Source organism: Onychostoma macrolepis, chromosome 02 (genome assembly GCF_012432095.1).
Source record: "Onychostoma macrolepis isolate SWU-2019 chromosome 02, ASM1243209v1, whole genome shotgun sequence".
In the NCBI taxonomy this organism is placed as follows: Eukaryota; Metazoa; Chordata; class Actinopteri; order Cypriniformes; family Cyprinidae; genus Onychostoma; species Onychostoma macrolepis.
Genome location: NC_081156.1, coordinates 15,438,439 through 15,454,513, shown reverse-complemented (window position 1 = coordinate 15,454,513; position 16,075 = coordinate 15,438,439). Strand labels below are relative to the sequence as shown.

At 36.8% G+C, this 16,075-nt stretch overlaps 1 protein-coding gene across 4 annotated transcripts in view; it reads left to right on the top strand.

Moving 5' to 3' along the window:
- tox (thymocyte selection-associated high mobility group box) overlaps nt 1-15,830 on the top strand; it is a 56,035-nt gene extending 40,205 nt beyond the window's left edge. For all 4 annotated transcript variants that reach the window (XM_058758340.1, XM_058758331.1, XM_058758320.1 and 1 more), the window contains 6 exons: nt 3,851-4,102; nt 5,342-5,572; nt 8,071-8,151; nt 9,515-9,871; nt 14,066-14,214; nt 14,300-15,830. In XM_058758340.1, the coding sequence (XP_058614323.1) occupies nt 3,851-4,102; nt 5,342-5,572; nt 8,071-8,151; nt 9,515-9,871; nt 14,066-14,214; nt 14,300-14,336 (1,107 nt within the window). In that variant the 3' untranslated portion in view covers nt 14,337-15,830. The remainder of the gene's footprint in view (nt 1-3,850; nt 4,103-5,341; nt 5,573-8,070; nt 8,152-9,514; nt 9,872-14,065; nt 14,215-14,299) is intronic.
- The last annotated feature ends 245 nt before the right edge of the window (nt 15,831-16,075 follow it).

Sequence of the window (16,075 nt, the reverse complement as noted above, 5' to 3'; positions counted from 1 at the left end):
AGTGAAATGTGCTTCACCTTAAAAAGTATTAGATTAAAAGGAAAATTATCTCATAAGGTTTCACCGTCCCTGCTCGTTCCATTAAAAAGAATGAAAGTAAATGGCTAAATGGATCCCCCTAGTTCTGAGAAACGGGGAAGGCTGCTTTTTAAACGTATAACGTGGGAGATGAGATCTCATCGGGCCGTTCTGATGAGCTAGGTGATTCGCATAAAACGCAACAAATTTATTGGAAACGCTCAGGTAAGGTTTGCTTTCCAGAAAGCCACATGTCCGCTTAAATAAGCACAAGTTGATGTGTGTAAAATGTGCAAATCTAAACAGAGCTGACAGCGGAGGAGAGAGAGAGGGCGTGAGCGGCAAAAAGCAGCGAGATCGTCCATCATCAGCGCAAAAGCCACTAAATCCTCATCCAGCGGTGGCCTAAATAAAAAAAGGAACAGTAATGGACATAAATCTCCATTTATTGTAAATTTGCAGCAAAGCCTACAGTTTGCAGCACTTTGCTGCGCGCTGCAAAACGGGCACATTTGAGACCTTGGAAGTGCAGCGTGACAAGCCACTTCTATTAGGCTGCTTTCGCATAGATCATTTACAGTGAAGTTTAATAAGAGACAGGTATTTGCGTGCGCTCATGTAAAATTCGAGCTAGAGCAATTAAACTCTGGCATGTCCAAATGACAGATGGTGTAATACGGCTTTAAGCTTTTATACTCCAAATTACCTCACTTCTCATATGTACTCCTGCATGTCATAAATATTGTGTGTTTTCCTTCGCGTAGACTCTGACAAGCTATTATTACCAAAAAATTAATAAAATAACAGTGATTTTGAAGCGGATTAAGTCGAGAGCAAAAGAAATTAATAGCTAAGATTATGCCGGAATATATTTCAAATGATCAAAAGGGTAAACAAAAAGCCAGCGTGTCTTTTAGCTTATAAAGATCTACAGTAACGCAGGGACATGAAATACACCCTCATTACTCTGCCTGAAAAAGTCCTTATCATTGGGCTGTGGTTTTATTACCCTGAGCAAACAATTGGCTCTGATCTAGTCCAGCACTTAAGCTATTTATACCTTTTTAATGGAAACAGAAGGACATGAAAGTGCCCCTGAAGTGACAGCCGGAGTAAAGTAGACATTATTTTCCTCCCTTTAAAATGTCATTGGACTCTGTGGAAAGCTGGGGTTCTCTCGTCCCTTTCATATGTCTCTGTTGCGCACTATAGGAAGATAAGCATGCAAATAGTCTCCTACTGTACGTGTGATTACAATTTGCCCTGTGATTTAAAGGAAATTGATATCAAATGAATATGACCTCCTTTGCAGCACGGGTCAGTGGATCTGATGAAAAAACAGCCAGCCCAGGCAGCCATTTGTTATTTAAAACTTAAAAAGTGCAGAACAGGCAACCTTTAGGGCTTTTGTCTGTGACCTCGTCACGTGACCTCTATTCATCCCTGGCAAGCCTTTGTCCTCTGTGTAGTGGAGATTAATGGTGAGCTCAGATGATAAATACCATCACAACCTCGCTCTGACAAACACAATTTGAGTTTTTTTCAGTGGCCATGTTGATCCGCTCGCCGTAAACTTGGGAAATTTCGCTAGTTATTGCGGTATGATTAAACAGTCCATCTTTAATTTCACTCTTAGTTACTGCCAGAGAGCTTGTCCTGCCTCTAGGTTTTGTTTTACCAAGAAATAGAATGTGACCTTTATCAGCATGCGTGGTTTTAAGTTGAAATGTGTTTTCTACCCAAAACTGACCACATTGTCTAATTACCCACACAAGGTGGGTATTGTCTGGTTAAATAGAAGAAAAAGTCCCCCCAAGAAAATACAGATGTTTCACAAGAAATCGAGTGGGAAGGGTATAATACTGAAAACACTGAGCGTATTAATGAGGTGCATATGAAGGTGAATGCATTTCGCTGCAAAATGAAACTTTCTCCTATCCATTAACATTGTAATGGTTAAACCCCCTAAAAAAGTTGAACAGTTTTCCACTGCAATCTTTTTTCCAGCCATTTCATGAGAACTTGACATTTTCGCCCGTGTCAGTTTATGATTAGTCAGTTAACCGCTAAAACCGCACAGATTGAAGAATTTCCTCTGTATTGCTGTGTAATGTTGTCATGTCATTAATCCGTCCAATCAACTGCTTTCAGATACGTGCCGAATTCTGGTAAATTAATAGTCTTTCCGATGCTCCATGACACGACATAAAAAACACTTTCATGAATGAATTAATCAAGTTAAACACATCAAAGTCTTATTTGTGGCTTATTCTTGTTTATAAAACTAAACTGTAAATTTAAAATATATTTATCAATTTATTTAAATGAAAAAAAATGATAAAAGCCCTGGCAATCATCCAGAACTCCCTAGTATCACAACACCACTCAAAAATGCATTACATACTGTGGGCATGGCACAACATGTAATGCATTTTTAAATATTATACACTACTTTTCCTTGTGTGACTGTCAGCTTCTGACAGTATGAAATATGTGAAATATTTGCATTAGCATTATTCAGTGCTCTCACAGGCTCTCTTCGAAATAAGAGATGTTAGAAAGCAATTTCAGTATGTTTTGAGTAATGAGGGTCCAGTGTGTCTGAAGTGTTTATGTGGGGAGGGAGACACAGAGTCACCTGTCCTTCAGAGAAATGCCTGTGGCCTGTAACCCCAAAGCTCCACCTGTCGGGGGCATTGTGTTGCATACAATGGTGGGCGTGGGGTACATTTCAGGTCACCTGTTGCTTCAGACAGTATCAGGTGACGGACTACAGCTACAGGGCTTGTCCTTGTCGGAAGTGATTTATCCCCCAGATACAGTGTACAAAAGCAATGTTTCTACACCCTGCTACTGACTAGTGTTCACAGCAGCAGGATAGTGAAAAAAACCCCAAACCTGTCATGAGGTATGGATGGAGATATTAGTGCTAGTTAACAATGGGATTATGCTCGAATATATAGGTAGACCTTTAAGGGATTTCCATTGTAACAGTTCTGCTTAGCCAAGGTTAGTTTTAATAAGACTAGTAACTTTTACTTTTGAAATGAATATTTTGATAGCACTTTAGTATAGGGCCCAATTCTCACTATTAGTGGTTATTAGCATGCATATTATTAACATATTGGCTGTTTATTAGTACTTATAAAGCACATATTCTGCATGACCATATTCTACGTCCCTAATCCTACCCAATACCTAAACTTAACAACTACTTTACTAACTATTAATAACAGCACCAAATTAGGAGTTTATTGAGGCACAAGTCGTAGTTAATGGTTTGTTAATAACGAGAATTGGACCTTAAAATAAAGTGAGACTGAATATTTCAGATTCAGTACAAGTTAAGCTTGTGGCATAATGTTGATTACCACAAAAAGAATATGGAAGTGAATGGGGCCAATTCGCATATATTGAAAAATATTCAATGTTTCAATGGTACAGGCACATGGAATAAACAGCATGATCTTAATGTGAAGAAATCAAAATTCACTAACCTTTCAATGAAAAGTTATAATTTTACAACTTCATCGCCATGAATTTACAGTGCTTTTGATCTCTCTCTATATATTATATACTTTATAATATTATATCAAATCATATGCTTTACATCTCTGATTTTAAAAAAGTGGCCCCATTCCCTTCCATTATTAGTGCCTTATTACGTTTTTTTTTCTTTTCTTTTTTTTAAGAAAACAATAGTCAAGTTGATTTTGCTACAACATTATGCTTCAAACTTTCATTCCTTTAACTTGCAACCAACAGATGCCTTCAGGTTCCATTTATTTCCATTTATTTTTGTTTTAAATGAAGTTTTACTTTAATCTTCCAGATGCAGCAAATGGTCAACTCAGACTCGCGTTACGGTGGCCATCCTCAGGTGGACACGCTCAGACCCAGGGTCCAACCTGGCATGGTTCCTCAAGGTCAGCTGACCACTATCAACCAATCACAACTCAATACTCAGCTGGGTCTGAATAACAACAATGGCACCCATGGATCCCCATCTCCACCAGAGAGCAAGTCAGCCACACCCTCCCCCTCCAGCTCCGTGCATGAGGACGATGCAGATGATGCTGCCAAGGTGAGAGAGAGAGTGTGTTTTACCCATTCTGTGATCTCATGAATATAAAAGCTTATCTTCCTCACACACACACACACACAGTCACATAGACTATTTTATGCACTGTGGCAAAATAGAGTGTATTAAAAGGAATGAGTCACTGCTGACCTTTCAGCAAGTTGTACTGCCATGTTTCCTTAAACATAGATTTGCTAAGACACTGATCTGCCTCAAGTCTCTTCTTCACAGCCAAAATACAGTACATTTTCTCCAAAACTCACATCAGTACTGATCCTGTGGAAAGTGTGGCCGTTTATATGCTCTGCTAAGATATTTTTGCGTCTTGTTTCCTAACACAGAAGACACAGTTCAGCATTAAAAAGTCAAGAGCTGTAAACATACACGATTATGAGCTACTCGTGTTTATATAAAGTGTCACAGTCTGATATTTCAGTTACTTAAATTAAAATGTCATGGAAAGTTTTATAGTTAGGACTGTTATGATTATAAAGCTTTAGGCTAGTGACTAATTGTCATACAAGTAATTAAATTAATTGTCTTTTTAGGTCATAGAACAGTTACAGTGTTAAAATGTAACTCAACACACATACACCATAAAAAATATTTTTTCACACTGAACTTAGAAACAAATTTGATGTTATTTTAAGGAAACTTAAGTTTTGTTTTATTTTAAGGCTTATAAATATTTAGATATTTAAACTAATTGAATGACACATATAATAGTTTAAATATATCTATAATAAAATATTTATTTTGTGCTATACTACAATTACTTGTAAAATGTGCATTTTATGGTATTTCTACATGCAATTCAAATTTCCTTAATTGGTTAGAAATATCTGATAGTAGTGAACTATCACTATTCAAAGTGAACAGATCTGTAGCCGTAAACAGGCAATTATGTCAAATTCACAACACCCTATAGATGCAGTATATTAAAATGAATATTTCATTGTCTAGAAATGGTTCTTTGCAGCTGCAGTCTTTATAGAAATAGTTATCCAGTGATCACAAACAACTGCAAACGTCATGGAAAATTATTGGTAAAAATGCGTGGGAACCCGGTACATACAGTACGAATAATGCACGATAGTCATTAAAATTTAAAAAGTAGCTCCAGGCTTTGGAGACGAGGCTCGCTAACTATCTTTAGTAGGATGATTCATTCATAAAGCTGCTATTATGGCTTAATCTAATTGGATATCTATTGTTTACAATAATGAGCCCCTCTCTTTTCAGATCAATGGGGCAGAGAAAAGAGCAGCCACAGACATGGCCAAGAAGCCCAAAACCCCCAAGAAGAAGAAGAAGAAAGACCCCAATGAGCCTCAGAAGCCAGTGTCAGCCTACGCTCTGTTCTTCAGAGACACGCAGGCAGCTATCAAAGGCCAAAACCCTAATGCCACATTTGGGGAGGTTTCTAAAATAGTGGCCTCCATGTGGGACGGCCTGGGCGAGGAACAGAAACAGGTGATTTTTTTCTCTTTAGTAAACCTTGCTCTTGCAAATTTGAAAAGTTCCTTTATCTTGCTGCGATCTTGTGGCTGACTCATAAAGACTGAGGTAATGCAGGAGGAATTAGATTACTGTGTGTTTCTATACACACAGCACATGTTTTGTTTATTATCTAAGGTATTATCTACAGTATATACAATAGTATATCCACATAACCATTTGTTATGACAGCAGATGTGATGACGCACATGTTGGTCAGAACATTTGTTGATTTCCCCTTGTGCAATCAGAGAATAACATTGTCTCCGCAGTGGTGCTGTGGTCTAACATCAGCGTGGTTGTGCATGGTAGGGGAAGTCTTAAAGTCAGGTGTGAAAACAGTGCAATATGTGAGAAATTTTTTTATTGGAACATAACAAACAAAGGTTTTGTGGGGTCTGCTAATCGCTTTCTCAAGTTTCGGTACACATTTGACATGAATACAGTCTGTAATGTAGTAAGCAACAGCATTTTAAAATTTTTATTACATTCTGAACAGGTTTAAAAGTGTTGGAAAAATTTAACAGGTACCCTATTTAAAATGTAATAAGTAATGTAACTATTTCAGTTACTTTATTAAAGTAATATAACTGATTACATTTGATTACTTTTCTACATTTTTAACAAATGTTTTCAAATGTTAATCATTTTCAAACATTTAAAGCAGCAGAAGTACTCAACACTGATGACTGTCAGACTTTCAAAATCCTTTTTCACTAGAATTAAGATTATAATACTTACATTTTAAAGCACAGCCCCCATAAAATCAGACTTTACCGCCAATTTTTACTTTGAGATTGTTCTGTGGTTAAATACAGATTTAATCATAAGATATAGTTTAATAGCTATGCAAATGTTTTTGAAATCAAATATTTACATAGTTATGACAGGAAATACTGGCATCTAACAATGCTTTTGAAAAAAAAAAAAAAACTGTTAATCTTAAAAAATAAAGCATAAATACAAACCCAAATAGGAAATAAAATAGTTATCAAATAAGCATGTGTCTTATTCTGTGTCCTAAACTTTTACATTTTAAAGCAGTCAATGCAATTTTGGAAAGAAATCAATCAGATCTGTTTGTGTGTGGAAATTATGCAGATGTAACCCCCTTTGTAATCTTTAACCTTTTCATAAGTAACTGTAATTTTATTACACTTTTTTTTTCTCAGTAACTGTAACTGATTACAGTTGCATCTATTTTGTAATTAAATTACGTAATTCTGTTACATGTAACTAGTTACTCCCCAAAGTTGATTTTCAAAGTACTTAAGACTATTTTAAATGATTGGTTCCTCTCATAGTACTTAAAACATGTAGCCTACTTACTGTTATAATAACAATAAATTATGCATAATTAATTATACAAGTAACCCTAATCCTAAACCTAACCATATAGTAAGTACATGTAGTTAATTAACATTACTCAGTACTTAAATGTATTATTACACTGTAACAAGGACACCTTAAAATAAAGTGTAACCAAACATTTAAAAAAATACAAAGTAAGATATTTTTAAGAACATTTCAGCTGTTTTGTGTATATAATGAAAGTAATTGGAGTCTAAAACAACATTGGAACTGTATGGGCAAAAAAAAAAAAAAAAAACGTGAATGACACAAGGATTTTCAGTTTGAGTACTTTTGAGGTACACATTAGATCATGCAGTCAAATAACAATTACTATTTATTTGCTGCGCATTACAACAAATGTGTATATCAAAGTGTTATATTACAGCTTGTGTAGTACAGTAAATACCCTTGTAAATGTTTAATACTCTCATTAAGGTTCCTTTTAAGACTGAAAGCCGTGACGAAGAAAAGGATTAGCACTTATGTTAACACCTAGACTGTTTTTTAGGGTATGAATTTAGGTTTTGAAGAATGATACGACTACGAAAGCTGCTTCTGATTTCAGGATAAACACAACTGAAAGTACCCATTTCTCTCACCAAAGCCACCAGACAGCATCTACAGTCATAAAAAGCTGTTTTATTTTTTGTAGTCGTTTATTTTGTGCTCTTTTCACTATGTAAAACACTCAGCCGGTGAAGCTGATGAAAACACTTAAAAGTACTTTTACTCAGGAGAGGATGTTTGCCTGATAAAAGAACATCATGTCTCTCTGCTGTTTTTTTCTCTTTCTCTATCTCTCCTGTGCTCTTGTCTTTTTAGTAGAGGTCTATTGGTTGAGGTAATAACAGCACAGATGTATTGATGGGCAAATAATTACACATATGCCCCAACTGAAAGGGGAAATATGGACAGTCCATAAAGGCAGAAGAACAAGCGATGGATAAAGTGGGCTGCACTCAAGCACCATTTCAGTGCTCCAACAACAATTACGCATTATGGCTCATAAATGGACTGCCATTAGATCCCATTTCTAAGAATAATTGTGCACAGGAACATGAAGAACAGCTTTGGCCTCTTAATATATTTTTTTTCTTTGTTTGTTTGTTTTAACATTGCAGCTGTACAAGAAAAAAACAGAAACCGCAAAGAAGGAGTACCTCAAACAGCTGGCTGCGTACAGAGCAAGCCTCGTGTCTCAGGTAAATGACTCTGGGCTATTGATATGCATACATGCTTTAAAACTGTGACGTTTGAGAAGGGACATTTTGAGATGTTCCTGTTTGGCAGTTTAGAGATATTTTTCAAACAGATTGAGTAATAAATAGACTCCCATCACACGCCTATATGGAAATATTACGAAGAGAGTGTGGAAAAAATCTCATGCTATCGTTGTTAAATATTGTGAGCAGGATTGAGTGGAATATACAGAGAAATCCAATATTAAAATATATATTTATGTTATATATAATCTAAATCTAAACATTAATAAAAATGTATTTAACATTTTTATTTTAGAATTTTAAATATACATATATTTAAATAATTTATAATATACATATATATATATATATATATATTAGTACTGTCAAGCGATTAAAAGTTCACTTTTAGCTTTTAAAAGTTAAAAGTTTTGTTTACATAATATATGTGACCATGGACCACAAAACCAGTCATAAGGGTCAATTTTTTGAATAAATAAGCTTTCCATTAATTTATGGATTTATTAGGATAGGACAATATTTGGCCGAGATACAACTATTCGAATATCTGGAATCTGAGGGTGCAAAAAAATCTAAATATTGATTTGAAAAAAATCGCCTTTAAAGTTGTCCAAATTAAGTTCTTAGCAATGCATATTACTAATAAAAAATTATGATGATATATTTATGGTAGGAAATTTACAAAATATCTTCATGGAACATGATCTTTACTTAATATCCTAATGATTTTTGGCATAAAAGAAAAATCGATAATTTTGACCCATTCAATGTATTGTTGGCTATTGCTACAGTGCTACTTATGACTGGTTTTGTGGTCCAGGGTCACATATGTGTGTGTACTGTGTATATTTATTATGTATATATAAATACACACACATAGAGTATATATTTATATTCATATAATTTATATTATATATAAATATATTTATTATATAAACATAACATATTTTTCTTAAATATATGCATGCATGTGTTTGTGTTTGTATTTATATATACATAAGAAAATATATACAGTACAGGACGCGATTAATCGTGATTAATCATTTGACGCATTCGATTTTTAATACATTTTTAAATAAACATATATTTAAATAATTTAAACACATAAAATTGATCAAATTTATACATATATATATATATATATATATATATATATTACATATTCCGTATTTAGTATATACTATATATTTAGTAAGTAGTATATACACATATATTTTAAAAGAAACATTTAGGTCATGCAACATTCATCAGGCATTTAAAAGCAGATAATGATTAACCCAAGAAGCCTAACATTTATGCAACCAACAAATAAATCACTTTTTCTTTTTTTTTTTCTCTCTAGAGCTACAATGACCCAGGTGATGTGAAGGCATCACAGGCCTCTCAGATGCTTGGACCCAAGCCATCAGTTTTCTCTGGGGCAGGCCAGTCTCACCCAGGTCTCTACATGGCTTCTCCGTACCACCATCAGCCAGGACTCAGTGCCCACCTGCCCCCGATGCAGCCAGGCCTAGCCCGAGGCGGTGCATCCCGGCCCAGCGCGCCCATGCCAGGAGCAGTGAACATGGGCAGCATGGCGGGTTCTTCCCCCCCTCCGCTGCAGATCAGCCCCCCCTTACACCAGCACCTCAGTCTCCACCAGCAACAACAGCAGCTCAGCAGCCACCCGATGCCCCTGCACTCCCCATCCATGGCCCAGGTGAGACATCTATTGATCATTTTCACAATGAATAATGCACTTTTTGCTTTTTAGATACTTTTGTTTTTTGTGTCAACATGTATATTTAAAATAAGTTCCTATATGCGATACCAATCAAAAGAAAGAAAAAATTGAAAGAAATTCATAATTTTATTCCACAAAGATGCAATAAATTGTTCAAAAGTGACAGTAAAGACATTTATAATGTTACAAAAGATTTCTATTTTAAATAAATGTTACTCTTTTGAACTTTCTAGTCATCAAAGAAAAAAGTAGCGCTGCTTCCACAAAAATATTATGCAGGACAACTGACATTAATAATAAGAAATGTTTGTTGAGCAGCAAATCAGCATATTAGAATGATTTCTGAATCATCACGTGACACTGAAGACTGAAGTAATCGCAGCTGAAAATTCAGCTAAATAAATTACATTGTAAAATTGTAAAATAGGAAACAATTTATTTAAATTGTATTTTTGATCAAATAAGTGCCGCCTGGGTGAGCATAAGCATAATTTTCAGAAGTTAGGCAACAGTTTATATTCATTCCATAGCACCAAAAATATATTTATGTACTAATACATATTTATGTAACTTTTTATGACTGTACATATATCAAATATTTTGTCCCCACCATCCACATACATAAATACTGTAATTCATACTTTCAAACAAACTTAAAATCGGCATGAAATTGAATTCTTTTAATTTAATTAATCTAAATTGACCTAAATTAATACTCTCTTGCACTTCATGTGAACGATTGACCACTTGTATAGAGAGCACTTTTCACCATCCAATCAATTCCCAATGGATAGCATCAAGCCCTATATTTTTCTTCTTCTTGTAATGTGAAATATATCACATTCTAGAAGTAAAATAGGTTGTGAACTCTATTTCATGTTGACTTTAATCAAGAAAGACATTAGTAGGCTTTTTTTTTCACTGTTATTAAAGCAAGACCAAAAAGAAGCAAGACAGACACCAAGCCGGGCCAATTAAAGGATCTGCTCCCCCTCCAATCTATTTTCCATAAACCTCTTGGAGAACCCGCCTTGTCTGATTCTTCTCCAATTTCCATTATACATTATCGTGGAGCAGATAGTGAAGCGTATATGTGTGTGTATGAATGTGAGAGTGGAGGAAGTGCTGTTTATGCAGCAGATGCAGCACCGTTTCATTTTTCATCATTTCCGGCCCCTTCAGCCTATCTCTCGCGCCGGCGAATGAGGTCAAGAGAGGAACCATTAATATCTGCCAGCTTGTTTTATGTCCACACTGTGCAAAAAAATCCCAGCGTATCACACAGACAGATTTTCAATTTTCTCTCTGTAATAAACAGATGCATTAGGATTTGGATGTGACTTAAGGTTGCACAAAAAAAACTCACATTGAGATTGATGAATACATCAGTGTGGAAGACAAAACGCCTCAGCTATCTGATGAAAACAGTTTTTCAGACCGGGCCGAAGGAAATGAAATTAGTTCTCCGCTAAAGTGTATAGGAGGAGAAGGCTGGTTTTGGAGGACATAGACAACAGCAAAGCAGAGAAAGCAAATAAAGGCTCTACCCGTTCACACACAAGCCCCCCAAAAATCTAATTAAAGACCTCTTTTGAAATAACTTCCACTGTGTTTATGTGTGAGGAGGAAGAGGGTGTTTCGACCGCAGCCTCACTATTAGCATCGGTGCTAATTAAACCCTCGTTCCTCTAATAGAGATCTCAAGCAGAGGTGTTAAGGAGAGGTTTGAAGCCCAAGTCTCCTTAAGCACTCGCGGTGAGTTCCGTGTTGATCCGTTTCATGTCTTAATAGCCTTGAGTTGCGCTGGAACTTCAGTGGGATTGAGATGAGGTTGTAATGAGGTCCTAATGAATAGCACCCTTGTGTCTGGAAGCTCTTTAAGAGATGAGCATCAGCTGGGAGGCAGGACTGACTGGTGCTGGAGAGAAGAAGAGGGCGGAGAATCACATTGTCTTGGGGTAAACAGGGATTAGCTTCATAAAGAGAGATGAATCAGGTGGCCAGGAGAACAGGTGACACGCTATCCAGTGACAGCGGTTTGATCTTTCACCGAGGGATGCGCCGGGCCGGCGTTGAGTGACGAGCTGTTTGTGTTTGAATTGTGTTGGCGACGTATAGATTCCATCAAGGACGAAAGCGAAAAACATATTTCCAATTCAAACTGTTGCAGCAAAAAAAGTTCGCCATTCACATCTGAATATGAAAGGCCTATTGTTGTAAGTTTCTCTTCCTGTGCCCGCTGGGAATTCTGGGAAACGTTGTATTTAAAAGAGCAACTACTTGATTGAATTTCATCTGCTTCTTTTTTATCACTCCTCAGCAGGAAAATTAACTGTTGCCGTGGATGATCATCGTCGTGAGGCAAAAAAAGTGTCTAATTTTCATGCAGATTATAGTGTGAATTTGTCTGAAGTCCAATTTTAGATTACCACAGGGCTCCTTGTATGGCTGTGTCAATCTTTTGGAGGAGAGTACGAATGCTTAAACTTGGCTTTTCTCTCCTCCGTTTGGGGAGTTCTTAAGCCTGTTCCGCAGATCCTGCCTTTATGGGAGAGTTTTTAAATCCAAAGGGGAGTAATAATCCTCGTTCATTTTTGCATATTTGTGGAGAGCAAACAAAAACGCGCGGTTCAACTTTTTCGGTGAGCCGAGGCGAGCTGGGGGGAGGTGGGGCGGTGTTGGGGGGGGAGGGACACAAAGGGGCAGATGGAGCCTTTGTGATCGAATGAAGGAGAAGAATTTGAGGAACAATTCATGAATAGGTAGAATCTCTGGAGGGGGAAAAAAACGCAGCCACCTGCTGTCTTGCTCTTTCAGGCAGATTCTCTTGTGTACCACTGAGATTAACTTCCTTTTCACATGCAGTCTTTCTTAGGCTAAGAACAGAGAAGAAGTCTTCAAATTAGAATATCTGCTTCGTTTATTTTTCGTCTACCCCCACCGGTCTCCCCGACCACCGAATGCAGTTCCTCATTAATGCTCATTTGAGGCTGCTTGCATTACACTGTCATCATGTCCACTTCAGATCCTGTAGGATGTTTGCTGGAATTAGATTGGACGAGCTGCTTTGCTCTGGTTTCTCTCGCAAAAAAGCAAAACAGGAAAGCTAGTTCAGCATTCTGATGCCAGGCTTTAATACAACTCACTGTTAAAATATTTATTTAGTTGGACAGTTCACCCAGAAATGAAAATTATGCTATTCCAGACCCATTTGCTGTGTGGAACTCAAAAGTAAACATCTCCGAGAATTCATGACAGAAGTCTTGCCATTATAGCTTTAATATGTCAAGCTCCAAAAATGACAAATAAATAAATAAAATTAGTCCATGCAATTTGTGTGACCAGATTATTCACTGATAATCGTCCTCTCCTTATAAGTTTACTCTAAGTTTGGGGGTGTTGTTTTTTTCAGCAAATATGCATTAAATTGATTATGACAGGTTTTATTTAAAATAAATGCTGAAAATAAATCCTGAACTAAAAATGTATCATGAAATCATGGATTTCACAAAAATATTAAACAGCACTGTTTTCAACATTAGTAATAATAAGAAATGTTTCTTGTGTGCAAAATCAGTGTATTAGATTGTTTTCTGAAGGATCATGTGACTATGAAGACTGGAGTAATGATGCTGAAAATTCAGCTTTACCATCACAGGAGTAAATGAAATTTCAAAATACATTCAACTAGAATTATTTTAAATTGTAATAATATTTTTCACAATATTACTGTATTTTTGATCAAATAAATGCAGCCTAGGTGTGCATAAGAGACTTCTTTGAAAAACTTTCAAAAATCTTCCTGATCCCAAGCATATGTGTAGCCAATGACAACATTACTTGTTTAATTTAATTGCACGACCTTATATTACTTACATTTTCAGCTACTTACATAACTTCAGTTCCCCACACAAAGTCATTGTATGGCTTCCCTGGTCACTATGAGAAGAGCTGCATAACCATTACTTAAATGATAAATAAATAATGCATGAATTTTCATTTTGGCCAGAACTATTCCTTTAACATTGTGCTGCAATACTGGCATATAAATGATTATTATTATATAACAGAGCCCATTTGCTCTCATACACTATGGACCTCGACTTTGCGGGACCTGCAGCATATAAGATCTAATATGTAATCTGCTGTTGTGTTCTGCTCTCCTCTCAGGGTTTCCCCCTTCAGGCAGAGTATCAGAGCATGGTAAATGTCACATCCTCCGCCGGACCTGGCCTGTCCCCTTCAATGGACTACCGCACAGGCTGCAGGAACGGACCGACCCAGGGCCTGGACTGGACCCCCGACTACTGCGGCAATGGGTGAGCGGACACTAGCGAGATCAATCAGGAAAGTAAGCGAATTTCTGCGGCAGCCATGTTGACTTGTTCGTATCTTCCTCCACAGAGCCCTGCAGAGGGACAAAGCCCTGTACCTGACCTGATCGACATGCCCAACCCCACACTCCTTCACGCTCACAGGACCAAGGCAGTTCCTCATCCCAGTACAGCTATTCAGGGCCTGATTGTTCAGGCCTTACTTTAGACTAGACACAATCCACGCATCAGCAAACCAACGTTTGAATGTTTTCTTTCTCATGGCTCACACTTTAGTGCACCCTACCGTGGTGGCTTTGGAATTTGTATCTCCTTCTAGCTTCTGACATTCAGACATTTTGGATCTTTAAAATAGAGTTTAAATCATCGCAAGCATGAACATGTAAATTGTATGCTAAAATTTGTTTCAATGCAATCACCTCTCTAATGATATTGACTTTTAACGCCCTCCTATTGTTCCGCGTCCTAATAAGAGGAAACCCCCTGTAGACGTGTGTTTTACTGGAGATTGCTCATGGTTTTTAAGACCTTGCGTAGGTCAATTTACCTCGCAGGAAGGTTGTGTCAATCCATCGGTTTCTAAGCACTTACCGCTGCGTGTCGGAGACTCCAAGCTCTCGCTGACAAACGGCGGAACGAAAGCCAAAACAGAACTTCTTTTTTGTACAAAGAGGAAAATCGCAATCCGAAAACAGAAAAGAAACAAAAAGCCACAAAAAAAAAAAAGAATGCAGACGATATGACTCCTGCGTCTCGCCCCGTTCCTCTTTCTCGTCGTATCATTCTTCCTCTCTGTAATGATCTTTTCTAGTCAACTGCCTTAGAAAGAGAGTTCTGTTAAGTATAAAACAGTCGCTCATAGGAAGGTTATGAACGGCCGAACAGGTTGTTTCAAGCAGCCCTCGTTTCAAGCTGTAAATAGAATCTGTGTTACTCCTAGAGTATAAGAATTCAACTTTTTTTTCTAGTAACAATGTGATTTGGAATTGGACCACACCAGTTCGTTTAAAAACTCGAAAAGGGATAATTAGCCAAGAGGGGTGATTTCTTGGCAGCGGACGTCGCTGTTGATTAGACCGACAAAAGAGACTAAAGAAGTACTCTTTTCCCAAGTTTAATAACGTAAAGGTTGATGGCATCAACCAGCGAGGTAGCATGAAATGATTAATTAAGGAAAGTACTAAAGAAAAGTTTATTTTGTATTACGCAAAATACTTCTTTTGTATCACTTCTGGCATATTGATTAATGTCATCCAAACTATGTGTATGAAACTGTCAGATGCTTATATGGTGTTAATTAGAAGAAACAGTGGCAGATTGGAGAGTTGCTGTATAACCCTGGCATATGGCTGATCATTTACTATTCCTCTACACTGTGTCTATATGAGATCTTTTTATGGTACTTGTTTGCGCCTATTTATGAAGGAAAAAAAATAACTGTAGGTGTTTTTTGAGTAATTATGTTAGAGTTCCAGGGATGTTTTTCTGTTCATTTGTTTTGACAGAATTGATCCAGGCAACAATGTGAATAATTCTTATTTAGTTTTTATTGTGTTTGAAAATAAATAAAGGCAAACCTGCATTTTTGTGCAGTAATTCATCAACAAGTGTCACGTGTGTTTCATTGCGAGGAATTCAGGGCAAAATATTTGTATGGAATATTATCTAAAACATTTAGAACCTCATAATTCCTCTGGCAGAAAAAGGTCAAGCTTAAGTTTATGTATAATGAACACTAATTCTCTTCCTCACTCATATCTCATAACTGGGTCACAGTGTTGTTGATACAGAGCGCAATAATAACAATCCATTTTCCAACCATGAACGCAGCACAAATAAACCTCCC